Source organism: Gallinula chloropus, assembly GCF_964237585.1.
Source record: "Gallinula chloropus genome assembly, chromosome: 14".
Taxonomy (NCBI): domain Eukaryota; kingdom Metazoa; phylum Chordata; class Aves; order Gruiformes; family Rallidae; genus Gallinula; species Gallinula chloropus.
Window position 1 is genome coordinate 7,547,868 of NC_140099.1, and position 18,861 is coordinate 7,566,728.

General features: G+C 51.8%; 1 protein-coding gene across 1 annotated transcript in view; it reads right to left on the reverse strand.

Annotated features, from left to right (window-relative positions):
* KIF26A (kinesin family member 26A) overlaps positions 1-16,765 on the reverse strand; it is a gene marked incomplete at its 3' end in the record, with an annotated part of 98,297 nt that extends 81,532 nt beyond the window's left edge. The window contains exons 1-2 of the mRNA XM_084270375.1: positions 16,382-16,765; positions 13,614-13,859 (exon numbers count right to left, since the gene is read on the reverse strand). Coding sequence (XP_084126501.1) covers positions 13,614-13,859; positions 16,382-16,516 — 381 coding nt within the window. The 5' untranslated portion in view covers positions 16,517-16,765. The remainder of the gene's footprint in view (positions 1-13,613; positions 13,860-16,381) is intronic.
* Positions 16,766-18,861: the final 2,096 nt, after the last annotated feature.

An 18,861-nucleotide genomic window follows, 5' to 3' on the forward strand; every position in this document is an offset into this window, starting at 1 on the left:
AGAAGTTGATTCCTCAGGTTGTTAAACCTTTTGGATAAGGATATTTATCAGAAGGACCCACTCCTCTGACAAAACGTGCTTCCCAGCTGAGCCAATGCCAAATGGTGACACGCACCCCATACCCATCACACCACAAGGCCAGTAGCCCAGCACTGAAAAGCAGCACACCGTGGTCCCTTCTCCCCCCACCAGTCCACAGACAGATATGCTAAATCAGAGTATGCTTTCAGTAGCTACCTAATAAACACATCTCCCCTGAAAATTAACAGGAATTTGGAAGAAAATTACAGGCAAACAATGAAAAAACAAGCCAGAGGCTACACAATGTTCATATAATTACCCTATACAGGGCCAAAGCCGGTAGGACATTGAAGAAATAACCCAAACGCTAGAAGGATACGCTTGGGTTCAGTGCTTCGCATCCAAAATTAGCTTGGCAGTCTCTTAAAGACCTCGGTACTGTGGTGTACACAAAAGGAGAGGCAGCCAGCAGGCTGGGAGAAGCACTCATGCAATGTAAGGATGCTTGAAGAGAAACATTACTCCCCTACTTAATGCTATCCGCTCCTGCATGCCTGAGGACATTTCCTACCTCTACCTACAAACACAGCAATTCCCCAACCATTAAGTAAACAGCCTTTGAAGATAACAAAGCTGCTTCTAATCTCTCACTGATGTCACTCCTGTATTGTACTCAGCTGAGCTACAAAACTCCGGGTTAACCAACTCCTCTGTAAAACGAGGATTACTTTAACACTCTTTGCTCTTGCAGAGATTTAAGGAATCCCGTCTAGGTACCAACAGAGGCAGATTTCTCACACAGGGTTTACATTTTTTTCTTGTTCAAAAGTCAGAGACATTTTTTGGCTCAATCCTTTACATGCGGGTGAATTGCTTCTATACTATTATGCTCAGTAAGACAACATTCTGTACCAGACTTTTTACTGCTTCCAAAGAAAGCAGAAATACAGGCTCTAGGAAAGAGGAGATGCCCAGCACTGCACAAAAGGGATCATAGAATCATAGGGGTTGAAGGGACCTCGAAAGATCATCTGGTCCAACCCCCCTGCCTAAGCAGCTCCCTAGGACATATCACTCAGATAGATGTCCAGATGGGCCTGGAATATCTCCAGAGATGGAGACTCCACCACCTCCCTGGGCAGCCTGTCCCAGGGCTCTGTCACCCTCACTGTGAAAAAGTTCTTCCACATGTTGGTGCGGAACTTCCTGTGCTCCAACTTGCAGGATGTTGCTCCAGTGGCAAGAGGAAAGAAAAATCAGATTGAACCTGCAAGAGGGATTAAAATGGGAACTACAAAAAGAAAACACATAAGAGTAGAGATCTTCCAATGCATCATCTCAGAGTACAATGCCTTTGTGTTCTCACTTGTTGTGTTCACATCCCAGGGTCAAGTGTTTATTTTGCATCACAATTCTTAACTGTCTACTCCCTGCTTTTCATTGCGCCCAATCCTACAGGAGTCAAGGCCTCCCACAGCAGTAAAAAGCTCGGTGAAGAACTCAGGGTGGGTCAGAAAAGCCAGCCCTGCGTATAACATCTTTCATGTCATCAAAAGACTGGGCAATAAGAAGCTGAAACCCAACTAAATTCAGCTCCAATCACAGCTATTTTGCTCTTGAGCTGCATGTGCTCAGGAGCAGCCATGACCAGAATAACAACAGGATACACAGCACAAATCTGAGAAAAGGAGCTCAAGTTGTGGCTGAATATTCACGTTCTGTGTCACTCCCAAGGGAAATTTGCTTTGGAAATTTTGTGTATTATCAGCCTGGGTTATTTGCCTCTTGGATAAACTACATCCCAGTTATACCAAGCAGATCCTTGTACTATTTTTCCCCCCACATACAGGCAATTATGATCCCACTGAACAGAAAAATGAAGAGGATGTGCTGGGGGAAAAAAAAGCAGACAGAGGTAATGATACCTACACAGAGAGACAGATTTGGAATACAGACATTGACCCAGTTCTGCAGTCTGGCTTCCTCTTCTGTTTCACCAGTGTAAATCAACTGAAGCTACACAGCGCCAACAGGCTTCATTTTCCACCTGTTAGCACAGGATTTCAATTCCACTGTCAATACAACCCCAATGCAAACAGTTATGAAATGAAAATCCAACGCTGTATCTAACTGAAGACAGGAGTAAAGAGATGTACAGCCAGATTCAGGACAATGTATTGCTGAAAATGCTCTTCCCTAAACCAAATCATGGCTCCCCAAAGGGTTATTACCAAAGACTCAACTACTTCCACTGGTCCACCCTTCCATGCAAACACCAGAGAAACCCACTCACAACCCATGTTTCACAGGCAGAACACAGCAGGCTGAGAAACTCTCTAAATCACACAAATATTTTTCTAATCATTTAACTCCTCACAGAGCTCTCAGATTTTGAACTCCCGTAAGAAGTAACTTCACCAGAGGTCTGTCAAGCAGCAGTAAGACTGCACAAGGTGACAGGTTAAAGCATCTCATATTTATAAGAGTAGAAGCATGAAATTCCGAAAAGGCCCCCAGGGATCCCAACGCAAGACATGAAGATGTAATTAAAAACCATAAATCCATCAAAAGAAAAATATGTAAACTTAATACATTAACTCTCATATTTTTCTTCCTCGACCACATTTGTCTTACTCTATATGCCTTTGGAGCCTACAAATAAAAAATTAACAATATGTGAAGAAATATTTCTTAATATGGGGAATGTGAATATCAATAATAAATGCTTTTTACTTTATCCTTACAGGTAATTGCTGAAAGCAGCTCTCTCCACAGACTGCCAAGACTCTGCATATTATAAATTACTTCAACTGTATCTCCTCTTTACAAAATCCACAAAAGGACAATATCTTATAGTGTTTCCACACCACTCAATCATCCACACAAAATTACCCTTGTGCAAGCTTGTTGGAGGAATGTCAAATGTACTTGCCTTTCTTTGCAGCGAAATCTTCAGAGAAAGACAGCAAAATCACTCACTTCTGCACTCACAGTTACACAGCTACACTAACACCTGAACATTTCAACTGGAGATTCTGGGTTTAACTTTATACTTAATTACAAGCTACAGGCAAAATAGTTACAGGCCAAATCCTGGCCTGTGTTTCATCCACAGCATAGTTTTCAAGATAGGTTACAAAGCTCTGCAGCACCTGTAGTTCATATAAATGCTAAGACACTTTTTAAAGTGTTATATGGGACAAACCTGCCCTTCCATCTTCTGCCCATCTACCAGAAAAGGGGCACCTGTGTTGCCCAGAAAATACAGTGGCAAAGACACCCGTGCTTTGCCTCCAGCCTTCAAAGTCCAAATTTTGTAGAGCAAATTTGTTTCTCCTCACTAATGACTGTTTCCTTGGGACCAGATGGCCCAGGGCCAGGCAGCAGTATGGGAACACCTCTCTTCCTCACAACGTACCCAGCATTAGGGCACAGACATGGGGATTATATGACATGTTCATCAAAGGCTGAACTCCTGTCTCCTCTCTGTCCCTGAGGACACATTCTCACAAGTGGAACCGCCAGGTTTACATAACACACACACTCACACATACGTGTTCAACACAAAACCGGTGCGCTATCACAACAGGGCTAACATTTCTCAGGTAACAGTCAAGTCAGAAAAACACCCCTTCTTCAAAAGCTCAATCACTTTTACTAAATCCAAGCCAGAACACTAACAAAACTCTGCTGCTCTTTCAACGCAACGCACAGTCCAACATCAGCAGAGGTTGGCATGTTCTTTACACTCGTCCTAAGTATACTCACCACATGGGAAGGAAAAACTACCTTGCCCCGGCTGCCAGGAGTTAGCTCACTCAACTGCTTCTCTATCCTTCCTTCCATCATTTGGACATCAGGTGCTCTGGCACCATTAGTCAAGCTCCACCTGCTGAACCAAGGCCAGATCTCTCCGACTGTTGCTATTTATTGATGAAAGGAAATGCTGTTCAAATGCAAATAGGCCATGCAGGATGCTCCCAGTCTGGGCTGGTGACTGGTTGCCTAGGCCTGGAAGAGGTCTTGGCTTACAGAGCCAGTTTCACACCAGCCTCTACCTAGCACTCCACAGACAAAGCAGAGAGCACATAAGGTTTGGCTCTTGGGCTCTTAACCCTCCTGGTAACTGTACCATTTGTCACTAGAGCCTGGCTGCAGCTGGGCAGCAGATACAAGCTGCTGCTTTTACATTCCACACTAGACAATTTGGTGTTTAGGAGATGGTCTGTCACCAGCAATGTCATGCTTTGTCCAGAGGCATTCGGGGAGGATTCAACTACCACCAAGGAAAGAGCTCAATGCTTTCACCACTCTACACTAAGCACTACAGAGAACCTCTACAGACGAGGCCAAAGCACTAAAGCAAGTGAAACAACAGTGGCCAGGTTTCTTGACCATACAAGCCTCTTGCATGAAATTTCTGACAGCCACTGAAACTGCCACATCCCTGGCAGTTTCTGGAGACACGCTGCAGTCTGGACATGACAACAGCCCTGCTTTGGGAGGGGTATCAGATGGGTGTCACTGATCCAGCACAGGGCCACTGACCCCAACCTCCCCAGCAGGCCCACATCCTTCAAACCTGTACTGCTCTGCTGAGGGATGCATGATGTGCCCTGGGTACAGCCACCACCTCTGAACTGCTCAGGAGCTACATAAAATGCAAAAGCAGCAGCAGCCCCTCCAAAAGAAGCTTTACTTGATAAAGATACAGGCAAAGTTGTACTGCCATACTGTGAAGTCTAGGAGAACAGCAACAATGCCAAAAGGAATAAATACATGCTACAGCACACAATGCACTGAGAATAACATGAGGCAGTAATTTAAAAAAAAATAAAAGTACAATGCAAACTGTGTACATCTGACTTCCCAAATGACTTAAGCACAAAGCCAGCCGCTGCCCATTTACAGTGTAATCAGCACAGACCGATACATACACACTGACAGGGACACAATCCACACTGTAAGGAACTGTATGTTGTGGTAAAACAGGAAACACATTCAAACATAATCTTTTGAATGCTGAGAGAACTAGGACTAATGCTTCACTTTCACAGCTGATGCTGAAAGGCAGTCAATGCCCACCCTAGCCAGAAGTATCACGTTTCACTTTTGTACAGAAGGCTTCCCATCCATTCACTGAACGGTGTAAAATCCCTCAGCTATGTCAGAGGAAGGTTTGCTAAGAGCTAAATGAAAATTGATCATTTTCCCACAGCCATCCGGCGTTCCAATCAATTCTGCACAGGTATTGATGTATGGTAATGGCGGCCCAGCCCCAGATGAAACTGAGAGCAGCCTGCCAAACTCCAGGAACACTGATCAAAGACTGATTTTAAGGCTTGACTCAGAAAGAAAGAAGGATAATTGTGTGCACATAAGCCTTTTTTTGTGAGCAAGTGCTGAGATTTCGCTGATTCACTGTACATTAGGGTGATGCATACAACAGTCAGACTCTAAGATAAAACAAACATGCAACAATGGCATTATGCTGCCTAAAATAGGTGGATATATTTATACCGGTTAAACATTCTTTCTCCAGCATGAAAACGAACATCTGCCAGCTGCTCCTTAAAGCTCGTGCAGCTTCAAAGCCAAGAAGTCAATCCAAAGAACTACATACCAAAAGTTTACATTCACTTTAACTTATCCTACAGAAGAATACTTTAGTCCTGCAAAGTGACATATCCCCACTCCCTCTTACTTAAAACATTCATTTGAAGCTTTGCTCTTGGGTTCTTCTACAAAATTTCCCTTTTTTTCCATTTAAAAATAAAACATTTTAAATGAAAAATTAATAAGTAACACACTTTGGCATAAAACAGCAACATCAGTAGCTGAAGAGTTCCCCACTTCCTAAGAGGCAGATTTCCCGTTTCATCCCAGGGAGGCACAGCCCGGTATGCAGACAAACCCCTTTTAGATAGCATCGGCACAGCTCTAATCCCTGCTCCTCGAGCTGATCTGATACCTGCTACTTAAGCAAGTCCCCTTTGCCTGGACATACACTGCAGCACCTTCCGTCCCTTCCACAGCCTCACCACCCCCCTCCTGGTGAACTGGCAGATTTTCAGGACTATCTGTTACTATCTTCACAGGTTATCTGAAGTCCCTGGCTTTGTTTGGTTGTTCCTGCTCTTGCAGGGACCCCAGCCCCACAACCCTCTCCCAGACACCCAACCTGAAAGTTCAGTTGCAAGTTGCAGAGCCCACTGTCTTCCATGTCCCTGTGTTATTGTATAGTCTCCCTTGCTGTGCATATAACAGGAGCAGTCAGCTCTAGTAAGAACAGCAGTTGTGACGATGCTCAGTGCCATACAGGCAAGGGAGAGTCCCCACCACAAAAAAGAAAAAAGAAAAAAAGGATATTTTTTTACTGGAAATTGACAAAAGATGGATTCTTTTCCTCTCTGCTGAGCAAAGGAGAAATTAAGCACATGTATATCAAGCAGCTTGCCTGAGTTCACAAAGTCAGTGGCAGATCTAGGGATTAAATTCAGATCTTTCATCCCTGCAGTGGGACACAATTCCTCCTATTAACAAAGGTAGCAGGAGGCATCATACTCCTGAAATTAAAGCCCATGTTGTCTCCCACAAGCCACTCATCTGAAAGACTATACAAAATTCGTAGACACTTGTAAAAGAAATCAGCCCGTTCCTGATCGTAAGCACAGCCAGCAAGAGACACGACTCCCACCTTCCTGAAGATGCCTTCCATTTGCCAGTATACTGGACATGGAAATACAAAATAGTTATTCTGGTGCTGCAGGTTTGAAGTCAAAGAACAGGGAGACAAATCCAGACAAATTAAATTCCATAGATTTCCAGTAAATAAAAGAAAATGAGGATACAATACTCCCAAATGGACAGCTGCCTGCCACACTCAATGTGAGCCACATCCTAATAGATCTAGTTCCTGAAGGTAATCCAATTCTGAGAAAGGCATCATTATGGAAAATCCTCTGTATGACATGCACACACTTCCAGACAGATTTTTCCCCTCCAGCCAGGATGAAGCAAAATCTCCGCTCACTTCTCACAACAAAACGTTCCTCTGCCAGCTGAAAACGCAGGGCTCTTCTCTACATCAGCATCCTCGCTGTAGGAAAAAGGATCCAGACCCACCTGGTGCAGTTATTGTGGGGTACCCAAGCAGCAGGAGACCCACATGGCAACTGTGTACATGGGGGGTGATCCTGCTCTTCGGAAAGAAAAACCTCTTGGTTGTTTCAGCCATCCCTGCACCTACACCCTGTGGTGCCGGGCTCAGAGCAGCAGCCACTATCAGCTGCTGTGGGCTGGGGGAGCGGAGGATGACTACTGCCTCCCACAACCTCGCTGTTAACAAGGCAGAGGTTGGGATCACTGTAGGTGGAAACTCTTGGCAAAAACAATAAAGCAGCTACTACATATTTCAACAGGTTCAAAGTAACCTCAGATGTTAGGAGCAGATGCTCCTTTCCACCCCCTGGGATTTTGAAATGGTTTATGTGTTTCCTCCCTTCTCCCTAATAGGGCAGGGTGCTGAAGGAATTAGCTAGAGAAAGAGCCCGAGCAATACTAATTACCCCCAGCTACCCGGGAGACCGCCGTACCTTGAGCTAATTGCACAATCCCCATTCCCCCACTTCAGATCCCCCAGTGAGGAGGTCTCTTGCCTCCGGCATCTGAACTGCAAGATAATCCCACTCACCTGTATTTTAAAAGGGCATGCTTGAAAATCCTAAATGTCTAGAGCAAACTCATTACAATTAGTTTCCGCAGCCTGTCCTACAGCACGGAGACTACTGCGCTGACTGGAACAAGGGAATGGCTCATGTCAATACATTTGACACGGTGTTGTCACTAACCCTATTATTAGACTGTGTACGTACCTGAAATCCACATCTGAGCTCATAGCCTGCAGCACTCCCCAGCCAAGTCTCTACAAGAGTCTCTCTCACAAAATGAAATATTAAATGTGCATCTCAAAAAAATACCCTGTAGTTTCATATTTATTAACTAAGACATTACTTTTCCACTTACATGCTTTTAAACGTTAAATATAGAACATTTTAAGGTGCATTTAGTGCTTGCAAAGAGCCCTGATAGCTGAATTCCTCCAGAGAGGAATCCGTCAGAGACAAAGTTCTCCCACTCAATTCCCCTTATCCACCATCAACCCTGCTGCAGAAAGGCCTCCCATGAAAAGAAAAAACAGCCCCTCGGTAACAAAGGGCCCCACAGTTAGGCAAGACAGCACAGGGCTTTTCTAAACCATCACCAGGACTCCCAAAGACAGTGGAGGCTCCTGGAACACCCAACAGTGAACATACAGTGAGGAGACAGGTACCAGCAGCCAGGGATCACCCAAGCTCTCCTTGCCCTACTGATACTGTGCTGTCAGAATGGCCAAGGTGGGATTAACAAAGCAGAGCTGACACTTCATGCATCAAGACCACAGTCTTCAATCCCACGCCTGTCCTCAAAGCCTGGTTTTCCAAAGCCATGAGAATTGCCACATTGCCCTTCTCCCCACCCTCCCAGCTGCCAGCTCTCCTAACAGCTTTTGAACCCGTCAGATGATCTGAAATTGAGGTTAAAGGCTCAGAACAAGTTCCTACAATTTCCACAAACCAGCAGTGAGAGAAGTTGGGCAGGACCCACTTGTTATTGCTTGACAGGAGCCAGATGGCCAGGGACTACTAGCTTACTGTCAACCAAAGAGTATGTGTGCAATTCCACAGACACAGAGAAGGTGCTGCCTCTTATCGAGTCGCCTGGCACAAGGAGGGAACGGCTGGGATTAATGCAGAGGTGATGGGAAGAGCAAAGGAGGTGAGCAAAGCATCCATCCTAACAAACCATCCTTCCCAAGTTCTGCTGCTCATGGAAACATACAGGGTTATTTAGCATACAGAAGAAACCCACAGGAAAGAGCATGCCCTTCCCAAAACTTGGTGATGCAATCAGCAGCACATACAGGTGTACCAAGAGAGCACTGCTTTGATCAGAAGCAAGCATGGTGGGAGTTCAATCCAGCAGCACTCTGTGGCACCTGTGCAGCTGAGACACCACCTCAGTGCCAACACTGTGTCTAAAGCCACTACTACCCTCCCCCTTTTTCTGGAGAAGGCAGGCTTCCTCCAGCTCTAGCTGGTGTAACACAGAGCCCTGCCAAGGATGCTGCAGGCTTGGAGTTGTGTAGCTCCCTTAAATGATTCATGGTTCATTAGCAACCAAAAGCATGACCTGTCCTGGTCACGCAGACTCTCTGCAGACCAGGGCTGACCACATGCCTCCCTGTACCCCAACCACAGCTTCTTACCCAGCCAACTGGGAATACAGACAACACTCAGATGGTTTTTTTAGATATCAGAGGAAAAGTGTTGTCCATCCCAGCAGCCTTAAAAAGCACACGCTCACTCCTTTGTCCCTCAGACTCCCAGGAAGCCGGTCAGTGGTGCGCAGTGCAGGCAATGCAACGGCGGGAAGGGGGGAGAACAGGGAAGAAAAGAACCTCTCAAAAACTAGGGCAGCAAGAACTTGGCTGAACTCAAGCTACTGTACAATATGCATGTTTCTGCCCCCAACACCCGCCTGCACCGGCAGTAGGTACACTACACTGCTCAGACTGGAGAGGGCTGAGTGTGGATAGGGGCAGGTGAAATGCAGTCTCTGATTCCCTGGGCTGGGAGAAAACCAGTCCTCAAAGCTAGTCACTTCCCAGGTGAACTTCTGCAGGTCTCTGCCCCCATTCAGTACTGATAAAATAATTCCTTTATTCTAGTACAATTATTACTTCTCTGTAACCAAAATATTTCTGCCAGTACAAAACTCTCCCTTGGCTGCAGTTGTACCACTGTGGGTGTTCCTCACACCAGGAGAGCCTTCCTCCTCTGTGCATAAGGAATTAGCTACAGCCATAGTTCTGTATCCTCAAGGCCACTGCCTGTGCTACAGAGGGAGCACAGAGCTGAGTCCAGCCACGCAGCTGCAGGAGCTCATCTCTGGTGTAGGACAGTTCCTGCCTCCCCCTCTCCTCTCCAAGGCACACAGATCTCTTGAGAAGCGGCAGCACGGTTGGGTTTACCAAACAGGAGCATCACACAAATTAATTAATTAGCATTTGTGAAGCACTGTGAAGATTCTAGGTGCTAAGTATTATTGTTACTAATTTAATCTACATCCCCATTCAGTCCTCAGCCTCTCCTGTGAAACTGCCAACAGTGATGCCAATTAGCGGTAATTGTTGTGGTGGTTTTGTGACAAGGCTATTTGCCAACCAGGGGTGAGACAGAGACCACCGACTCATTTCCATGGATTGCCCCACAGCTGCCAACAGCAACAACATCCAGACACAGTGACCTGCTCTCCACTCCAGCCAGAACCCTGGAGGTAGGACATCCTGCATCCAGTTACCAGCCCCCCAAGGGACACAGCCTGCAAGGCACACAAAACTTTTAATTAGCAATAAACCAAGGCACCTAAAGGCACCTTTTTTCCTTTTTCCTCCTCCCCTAGTGGAACACATGACCTGCCAGCTGATGTGAAACTGCCATACCAAAATGCTAATCAGGAATTACCTCACGTTAAATTTTGCTCTTTTCCATCCTCGCTTGAGGAAAGTCACATTTGGGTTCACACACAGGCCTCACTGTGGCAGCGAACTGTAAAGGCAGCAGCAGTGAAAAGAAGGGAACTGACAGGGTAGGGTGCAGTAAATCTTGTACTTGGGAGAATGGTTAAAGAGTTTTACCATAAGCAAAGAGGTGTATCTTTTTATCAGCTGTCCACAGAGATTTGGAGGACTTTAAAGAGACACAAACAACTAACAGAATTCTGTAATCAATGCACATCATCTGAGCACCGAAACTTTACATTATTTATATATTTTAAATAGGTCTAATTGAAAGGACAGCAACACATAAACTGTATGAATCATAGCCCTCTCAAGCAATTAGATTTGTTATCCCCGCAGACTGCAAACAGTAGGTTGGCTTTTTATTCTAATGTGAACTCAATCCCTTGTCAGCTGCCCCACGCATGAGAATACACCTCCTCTCTTTCATCAGGAAAGATATCAACAGCAGGAAACTAGCCCTTCTTTCATCTCCGAGGCACCCACCCACCTTTCCAAAGGGTTTTCAACCAGGTGTGGAAATCTTTCTGAATCTGTGCTGAAAGATCCCTTAATTATTATGGCAAGGGAGGTAAATCCTTTGAGAACAGCATGCTCCAAGCAGTAGCCTTCTGGTGTTTACTCATCCAGCAGTTGCTTGGTTTGACAGTGTGTTAGAAGAGCTTATAAGAAACTCTTTGGACTTTTATTGTATGGGCATGAAACTCTTGGAGAAGGGAGCTGCTTTTTCAGATGTCTTGTTATATAATTAAACAAGAAAGGCAAAAGAAAGGAGAAAAAAAAAAAGAAAAAGGCAAGCTGCCTTTCTGGCACAAACATTACACAGTGCTCAACCTGCCAGCATATTGCATCAGATTCCCACTGCAAGGCCAATTCACAGCAGCAGAGTTAGCCCAAGCCTTGCCTGTTATCTCCCGCTAACCTACTTCACACTCAGGAGGCAGTAAGTAGGGCTGTTTATTGCATCCTCCTTCCTGAGGAGCTGCTTGACACACCAGGGCGTGGGGGGGTTCGAGTCAGAGTCAGGCTACAAGTCTCACAAGCAGTAGAAAATGTATTTTAAGTTTTTAAGCATTTAACTCAACTGTTCGCTACTCAATAAGTAAACTCCAGGTATCTGTTACTCTGATCAGGCCTGTCGAGGTTCTGACACTATGATGACTGCTATTTTATTACGTTCCTAGGCCTGCTTTGAAACCCTGCAGAAAAGGGGGATTAATTTACCCATCATCGAGTGCTTATCAAGGAAGTCCCCCGAGACTTGAAGGAAAGAGACCACACAAACAGCCCTTTGCTCACAGGTCTCCTCACCTGAACACCTGGCCAAGCCCCCTGTCTCTCCTCCACTGGCGGCTTTATTTTTCCCATGGCAGAGATCCGCTCCCAGATAGGACACTATTCTTTACAGCAGAGGCCCACCCCAAACAACGGGAGCTGGGATTTATCTGCTCCTCGCTGGAGCAGCCTCTCCCATGCACTTCACAAAGGGAAATTAAACTTCATTCACGGCGATCCAGAAAACAAAAGGTCCGGCAGCCCCGAATTCAATGAGATGAGATACCTTTTACTCCAGAGAAGTGAGAGCCCGCTCTGAACCCAGCAAGTCAATAGAGAGACTCGCTGTTGATTTCAAAGGGCTTTGGATCCAGCCTGGAAACACAAACCTCACACCGCGTTCGGACACCGCTCCACAGAGCGCTTCCAAACAAAACTATATTTAGATTCAATGGAAATTCTGTAGATCACACAGGAACTCTTTGAATTAAAATGAAGGTCAGTAGGGTTTGGCTTCCTCTTCGGACCCTCCCCCCCTCTCCCCATTCTTGCAAACAGCCAGATAAGCATTGTTTAGAAAACAATACGTTACTTCCAAATGTTATCAAAAACCCAACACACGTTTTGTGTGCCCTGGAACAGAATCGCAGGGGGTTCTGTTGCGTTTTGCCCTGTCAGCTGATCCTTGGGATCTCTTCAGGTGTCTGGGCAGGGCTCTGTTACCAAGACCCTGTATCACCGTTTAAAACTTTTGTTTCTCGTCTCTCACTAAAGGAAAGGAGGCAACAATAAAGACCTCTGACACACTGCAAAGAAACGCGGAAAGAGAAAACGGACAGGCAACTGCAACACACACACGTAACGCTGCCCATGCGTTATAGTGAGCCTCAGCGGCGCTCAGGCGCTTTCTCCATTCACCGCCAGATACGAAGGGACATTGCGAGGCACAAGCCGGAGGAAAGCGACACGGCCCCGGCTTGCCCCAGAGACACGGGGGCGCAGGAACGAGCCCGTCACCCAGGGAGGTACACTCAAGCACCCAGACAGCGAAAGCCCTGCGAAACCATCCCGCTCCAACTTTCCTCCAGCGCCACAAACACGAGTGTGTGTTTTCCAGCTGCGTTTTACGGGCTCTCCTCAGGGGGAGGAGGAGCTGTACCGCAGCTACCGGCAGCTTCTCCTAGAAGGACGAAGGGGCTGCAAAGCCCGGCTGCAGCACGGGGCCGGCATCCCCGAAACGGTGTCAGCGGGGCTGAGGGGCGCGGCCAGCGGGAGCAGCCCCCGCAGAGCCAGGTGGGGAGCGCGGTTGGCGCTGGGGGTCTCGGAGCGGCTGAGCGCTCCGCCGAGTGCGCGTCCCGGACGGCACCGCGCAGCTTCTCGGCTGCTCTCCCGCTCCTCTGCCAAACTCGCTTTTTAAAAAAATGATTATTTTAACTGTTTACGGTAAAGGGCGAGCGTCCCGCCGCACGGTTTGGCTCCTGGGTAAGCCCTGGCACGGGAAATCCTTGAACTTCTTAAGAACCCTCCTGGGTTGGAAATCTCTGGCTTTGCCGACACGCTCTCCTCCCAAATCCGCGGGGATTACACCTGACCCCGCCCGGGCTGGGGGCCAGGCTCCCGTAACCCGCGCCCCCCACCCACTCCCGCCGCCTTCCGCGTGTGCTCGGCGCTGTACGGGTGGCGTGGGAGCACTTACCGGCGGGGCGTTGGGCGGGCAGCCGCCGGCGGCCAGCTTCGCCGCCTGCCTCCTCAGCTCGGCCAGCTGGGCCTGGCAGCTCCGGCACCAGCCCCCGGCCGCCGCCCGCTCTAGCGGCCGCGGCTCGGCCCCCGCGGCGGCCCCCGCTCCCTCGGGCGGCGGGCGGCTGGCGCAGCGCTCCTCCTCGGCGGCTGCCGGCGGCCTCTTTCGCGGGGAGAGCTCCCGCGCCGCGCTCCCCTCCGCCACCTGCGGAGAGACCAGAGCTTAGTACGCGGGTCGCGGAGGCAACGCGGTTCCTACCTCCCTCGCAGGGAACAGAAAAAAGCGGGGGGGGAGAGAAAAAAAGTGGAGGGAACCCCAAACGCGGGGAGGAGTGTTGTAACAACTTACCCCCGGCGCCCGGGGCTCAGGTCCCAAACCCTTCCTGCCGGCGGCCGCGATCATGATAGCGGGGGATGCGCCCCTGCTCCGCGCCCCGCTCCGCTAGTGCGGGCGGCGCGGTGCCCAGCGGTGCGGCCGGCCCGGGGCGCCCATGGCGGGGCGGGGGGTGCCAATAGTGATCTCGCCGGTTCCCCGCCGTCCGGGCTGCCGCGCTAGGTGATGTTGCCTCCCATGTTGAGAAGGGAGTGGAGTTTGGGTTGAGAGAGGGAGGCGGAGTGAGCTCCCCACGCCGGCACAGGGAAGGACTCAGAGCACGGGAAAGAACCCAGCGCACATCGGAAAAAAAAGCTGGAAAAGTGCTCGGAGGGCAGGGGAGGAGGGACTGGGCGGGGGCGGGTAGGGTGGGGTGGGGTAAGCGGGGCGGGGGAGCCTCGGCCAAGGCGGGATGGGGTTCAGGTTTGGGGGGCGGGCGGAGATGCCTTTTCATAGTGACCCTACAGGATAGTCCCAAAACGGTGTGACTAAAGCGTGGGCACTCCCGCAGTTGCTTCCTTCACGTTACAACACCCAAGGTCCTCGGGAGTGAGGAAAAAGGGGCCGGGGTGGGGGTGCCGGTCCCGCGGCAAAGCGCAGAGCCAGGGAAGCCGCGCAGGCGTCGGACCCTGCCGCGGGCGCTGTGGGTGCGGGCTGGCTGCGAACGGGGCTCGGGGGCCTGGCAAGGGACTACCCCCCACCTCCTTTATGCTGTTCCCCGCGGTGCCGCGGTCCCGGCCCGCCCCCCCGCGGGTGCCTCTCCGCCGCCGTGCCCCCCCCCTTCCCCTCCGCGGACAGATGCGCGGTGCCGCGGGGCACAGCTCCCATCCCCCGGGCCGGCTCCCCAGCCGCTCGGTGGGCGCGATGGGATGTTCCTACATGCGAAAATTGACCTGACAGATGGAGAAATTAACGTTCGCAGCTAATTGTCTACTTGGCTGCCGCTCCGGCTCGTATATTTAGCACTTTTTTTTAGGGCTCTTTCTCCCCAGAGAGAGGAACATGCGCCACTGTCAGTCATTACTCCCCCCACGGCTGCCCGGTCCTTCTTCCTCCGCGGCGGCCGGCGGTGGGCAGGGGCCGATCCGGGACGTGCCGGGCCGTGCGGAGCGGCCCCGCGGGGCGCAGCCCGGCCGCCGCCGTCCCTGTGACCAGAGCGCCACCTGCCGGCCCCGCGGCGGGGCCGCACACGGGAGTCCCCGGTCCCACCCGGGACGGAGCCGGGGCCGGAGCCGGAGCCGGCATCCCGCGGGGGAGCGGCGGAGCCGCGCCGGGACACGGCGGCGGCGGTTTACTCCGGCGCGGCCAAACGTCGTTCCTTGTCTCCTTCCCCGTCACCACGCGAGTGGGTGACGGTGGCGCTGAACCGTGGGGTGGGGTCCGCGATGATGTGAGCAGCGCCGAGCACAAAGAGTGGGGGGAAAAAAATACATGGGAAAAAAAATCCACCCCACCCAAGAGGCACCTTCCCCGGCCGCCTTAACTTTCCCCGCGCTCTCAAGCACGTGTCTGAAGCCCACCCTCAACACACCCCACACCCTCCCCGCAAATGGGTGCATGTCCCGGGGGTGAGCTGGGGCCATGTGCACCCCGGCACAACCCTAAGAGCCCCCGCACGCAGCCGGAGCCCCTCGGGGCAGTGTTGCCGCTGCCCCACGCCACCCCGACCGTCCGCCTGAAGCCTGAGAAAAGTTTGGATGGGGAGGTGGAGAGACGGGGCGGGGGGAGCGCGAACGGCTGCGGTGTGTCCGTCTCGTCCCCTTCACCCGGGGAGGCAGTCGGGGACGCGGGGCTGGCACAGACACGCTCACCCGGGCGGTGCGCCCCGGCTCCCTTCTCTCGCCTGCGCGGGGCTCTCTGCAGGTCTCCGGGAACTTGCTCCGAAATTTCATGTGCCCGAATAACGGCTGCATAAACCCTCCCTCGGCTCCAAGTCTCAGGTTAGACGGGGTGGGGTAAAGGGGTGTGCTCCCCGGCCGCGCGGTGGGGCTGAGCCGTGCTGCTGGGCTGAGCCACCCCCTTGTCAAGTAAAAAAAAACCCTCTTGGAAATACCGGGACACGGTGCCCCCGCTCCCCACTTCAAGCCAAGCTGCCCAAGGCACCGCGATGCCCGGGGAGCGCCCCGGGAAGCTGCTCGGGCAGCGCGGTCCCGCCGCGCCGCTCCGCGGAGCCGCCAGGACTGTTCGTGGTGCTGAAACCCGCCCCGGCACGGACGCCGTTAACTTTGCACCGCCAACTTTGCCATCCCCTCCCCGTGAGCCAGCCCGGGGCAGGGAAGGCAACCGGACACCCCCCTCCTCCCTGACCTCCTCCCGGCTCCCAGCCCCCCGGGGACGAGGCAAGGTCCGTTTACCTTGGCTTTCCTCCGCAGGAGGTGGCTGGTGAAGCCGAAGATGATCTCCGAGTCCAAGCACAAGGCTCCTATCTCCAGCAGGCTGGGGTTTTTCCTCGTGGCGTTGGAAGCATCAGGCGATTTTTGAAAAGCCATAGTTTGGGGTTGGAAATATCCAGCTCCCTGAGCGGAGGCGATGTATTTGTATACACACACACACAGAGGAGGGAGGAAAAAAAAAGAAGGGGGAAAAAAAAAAAGGATAAAATAGGAAACACCTCCCACCCGTTAAAAAAAAGAAGGAATAAAAAGAAAAAAAAGCCAGTCGCGGGTGAGTTACTCCTTCATCTGCCAGGATGCGCGCTGCCGGGGTGAGGTAGCCAAGCAGCCGGGCAGACCCACCAGCCTCCCTGCCTCTCTCTGCCTCTCTCCGCCGCTCTCCCTCCCGTTTTATCCCCCCTCTCCAGCGCACCTTGCCTGACGAGCGAGCGCGGGTGCGGGCCCCGCTCAGCGCCCCACCGGCGCCGGGGCCGGGGCTGCCGCTGCGCTGGGTGCGCGGGGCCGGCAGCGCCCTGCTCCCCCGCCGCCGGCCATCAGCTCGCCGAGCGAGGGGGCTCCCACCGCCCGCTGGCCAGGAGCCCGCACTGCGAGCCTCCTGCCTCCCCCCATCCACTGCTGGGTGGGTTTAGTGGCTGGATTGTTGCGGGGGGGGTGGTGGGGGTTCTCTCCTCCTTCTCCTCCTCCTCCGGGGTGAGCGCAAGGAGGGAAAAGCTGCCAGTGAAGTCAGTTTAGGAGCGGGGGAAAAAAGAAAAAGAAACTGAAAAAAAGGAAGGGAAAAAGACGGGCGAAGGGGAAAAAAAAGGAAGCCTGAAGGAGCAGAAGTGAAGCACTTTCCGGAAGGGATCCGGCCTTTCACTCCTCTGAAAAGCTTCCCCCTCTTTCCCCCCCCCCCCCCCCTTCTTAAATTTATTTGCCGTGGGTGAGGACGACAAGGGGGAGCGAGCTCCTCCTCATCGAGGGGGCCGAGAAACAGGTCCCTGATGGCAGCCCCAGGAGACTTCCCTGCAGGCCGCCTCTCCGGCCGCCGCCACGTACGTCTTTCCCCACGCGTGTCCCAGCCTGGGGGCACGGGCAGGGCTCTTGCATCTAGGGGGGCTCCGCCGGGGTGCGGCCGGTCCCGTCGGGGCGGGCGGGATGGACCGGGCTCCCCGGCAAAGCGAGGGAGGAGGCGCCGCGCAGAGCGTTAATCCCTTCCCGTGTACTTTCCCGCTAAACAAATAATTCACCCCCTGACAAAAGCATTATCCCGCTTCATAATGCCTGCAGTGAAAGTGAGTTGAATAATCCGTTTAGCTGGGCTCCGCGGGGCAGCGCGGCATCCCCGCGGGCTCCGCTCCCGCCGCCCCGCCCAGGCACCGGGCTCTGCGGGAGGGGGGAGGCAGCCGCGGCTGGTCCCGCTCTTCACACCCGTGATCACGCCCTGGGCAGGGCTGAGATTCTGCCCCACAGCCTGTTCTTGGCAGTGGGCTGGCACATTGGAGGTGGGCTGCGTGGCCGTGGGTGCTGCGAGGAGGGAGGGAGTGTGGGAGGGATGGGAGGGATGGAGGGATGGAGGGAGGGACTCGTTATTGCATCCTTTTCTGATGCAAACATCTCAGACAAGTGATGTGCCAACATCTGAACCCACCTGCAAGTGGAGCCTACAGGGACCCAGCCCCTGTGCCATGTTGCACAAACACATCCTCTGACCCCACCGACCAACCCCATCCCAGCCTTCCTGTGTACCACTACGCATACAAAGTCTTTCACCATCCTCCCATGCAGGTGAGACATTCCCCTGCCCTGGAAAATCCCTGTGCTTGGAAGGTGCTGCATCACCAAGGAGCTGGGAAGAAGAAGGTGAAAGGGAGGGTGAACAGATTAAAAAAAAATCAAACAAGATGGTGGTATGGACATCAGCTGTCCAGGTAAAGCGTGTCCCACACAGGCCAGGTGTTCAGCATGGGGTAGAACAGTGCCCATCACCAGAACCCAAAGCAGTGAGGGTCTTTTCCCATGCACTGTGGAAAGAGACTTGGAAACATCCAAGGGCATAGGCAAAGCTGGCCAGGCCAGGGAGACCCCTTGCCAGCTTTGGAGATGGCCTGAAGTGTCTGTCCTCATCTCCCACATGTTCAACCCAACCCAAATTTAAGCACTCAGATCATGCTGGTCTGATCCCAAGGAGATCCTGGGCTCTTCCCTGTCTCTAGGCCACCTCCAGCCCACCAGGACTTCCCTTCCTTCCCCACCACAGTTTGCCCCTCTTCCCAGGCTCTTGGCAAGGCCCCTGGGAAGGTCTGGTTCTAAAATACGCCCTAAATGTCAGGCACTGAGGGTCACTGTGCAACCCCAGCCTCACCCTTAGTACAGGGAAAAGTCTCTCTTCAATCATCCCTACTAAAGTGAGTATCTCCCCACCCCACTGCCCTCAGGTGTCTTGCCGATAAACAAGCTGAAGG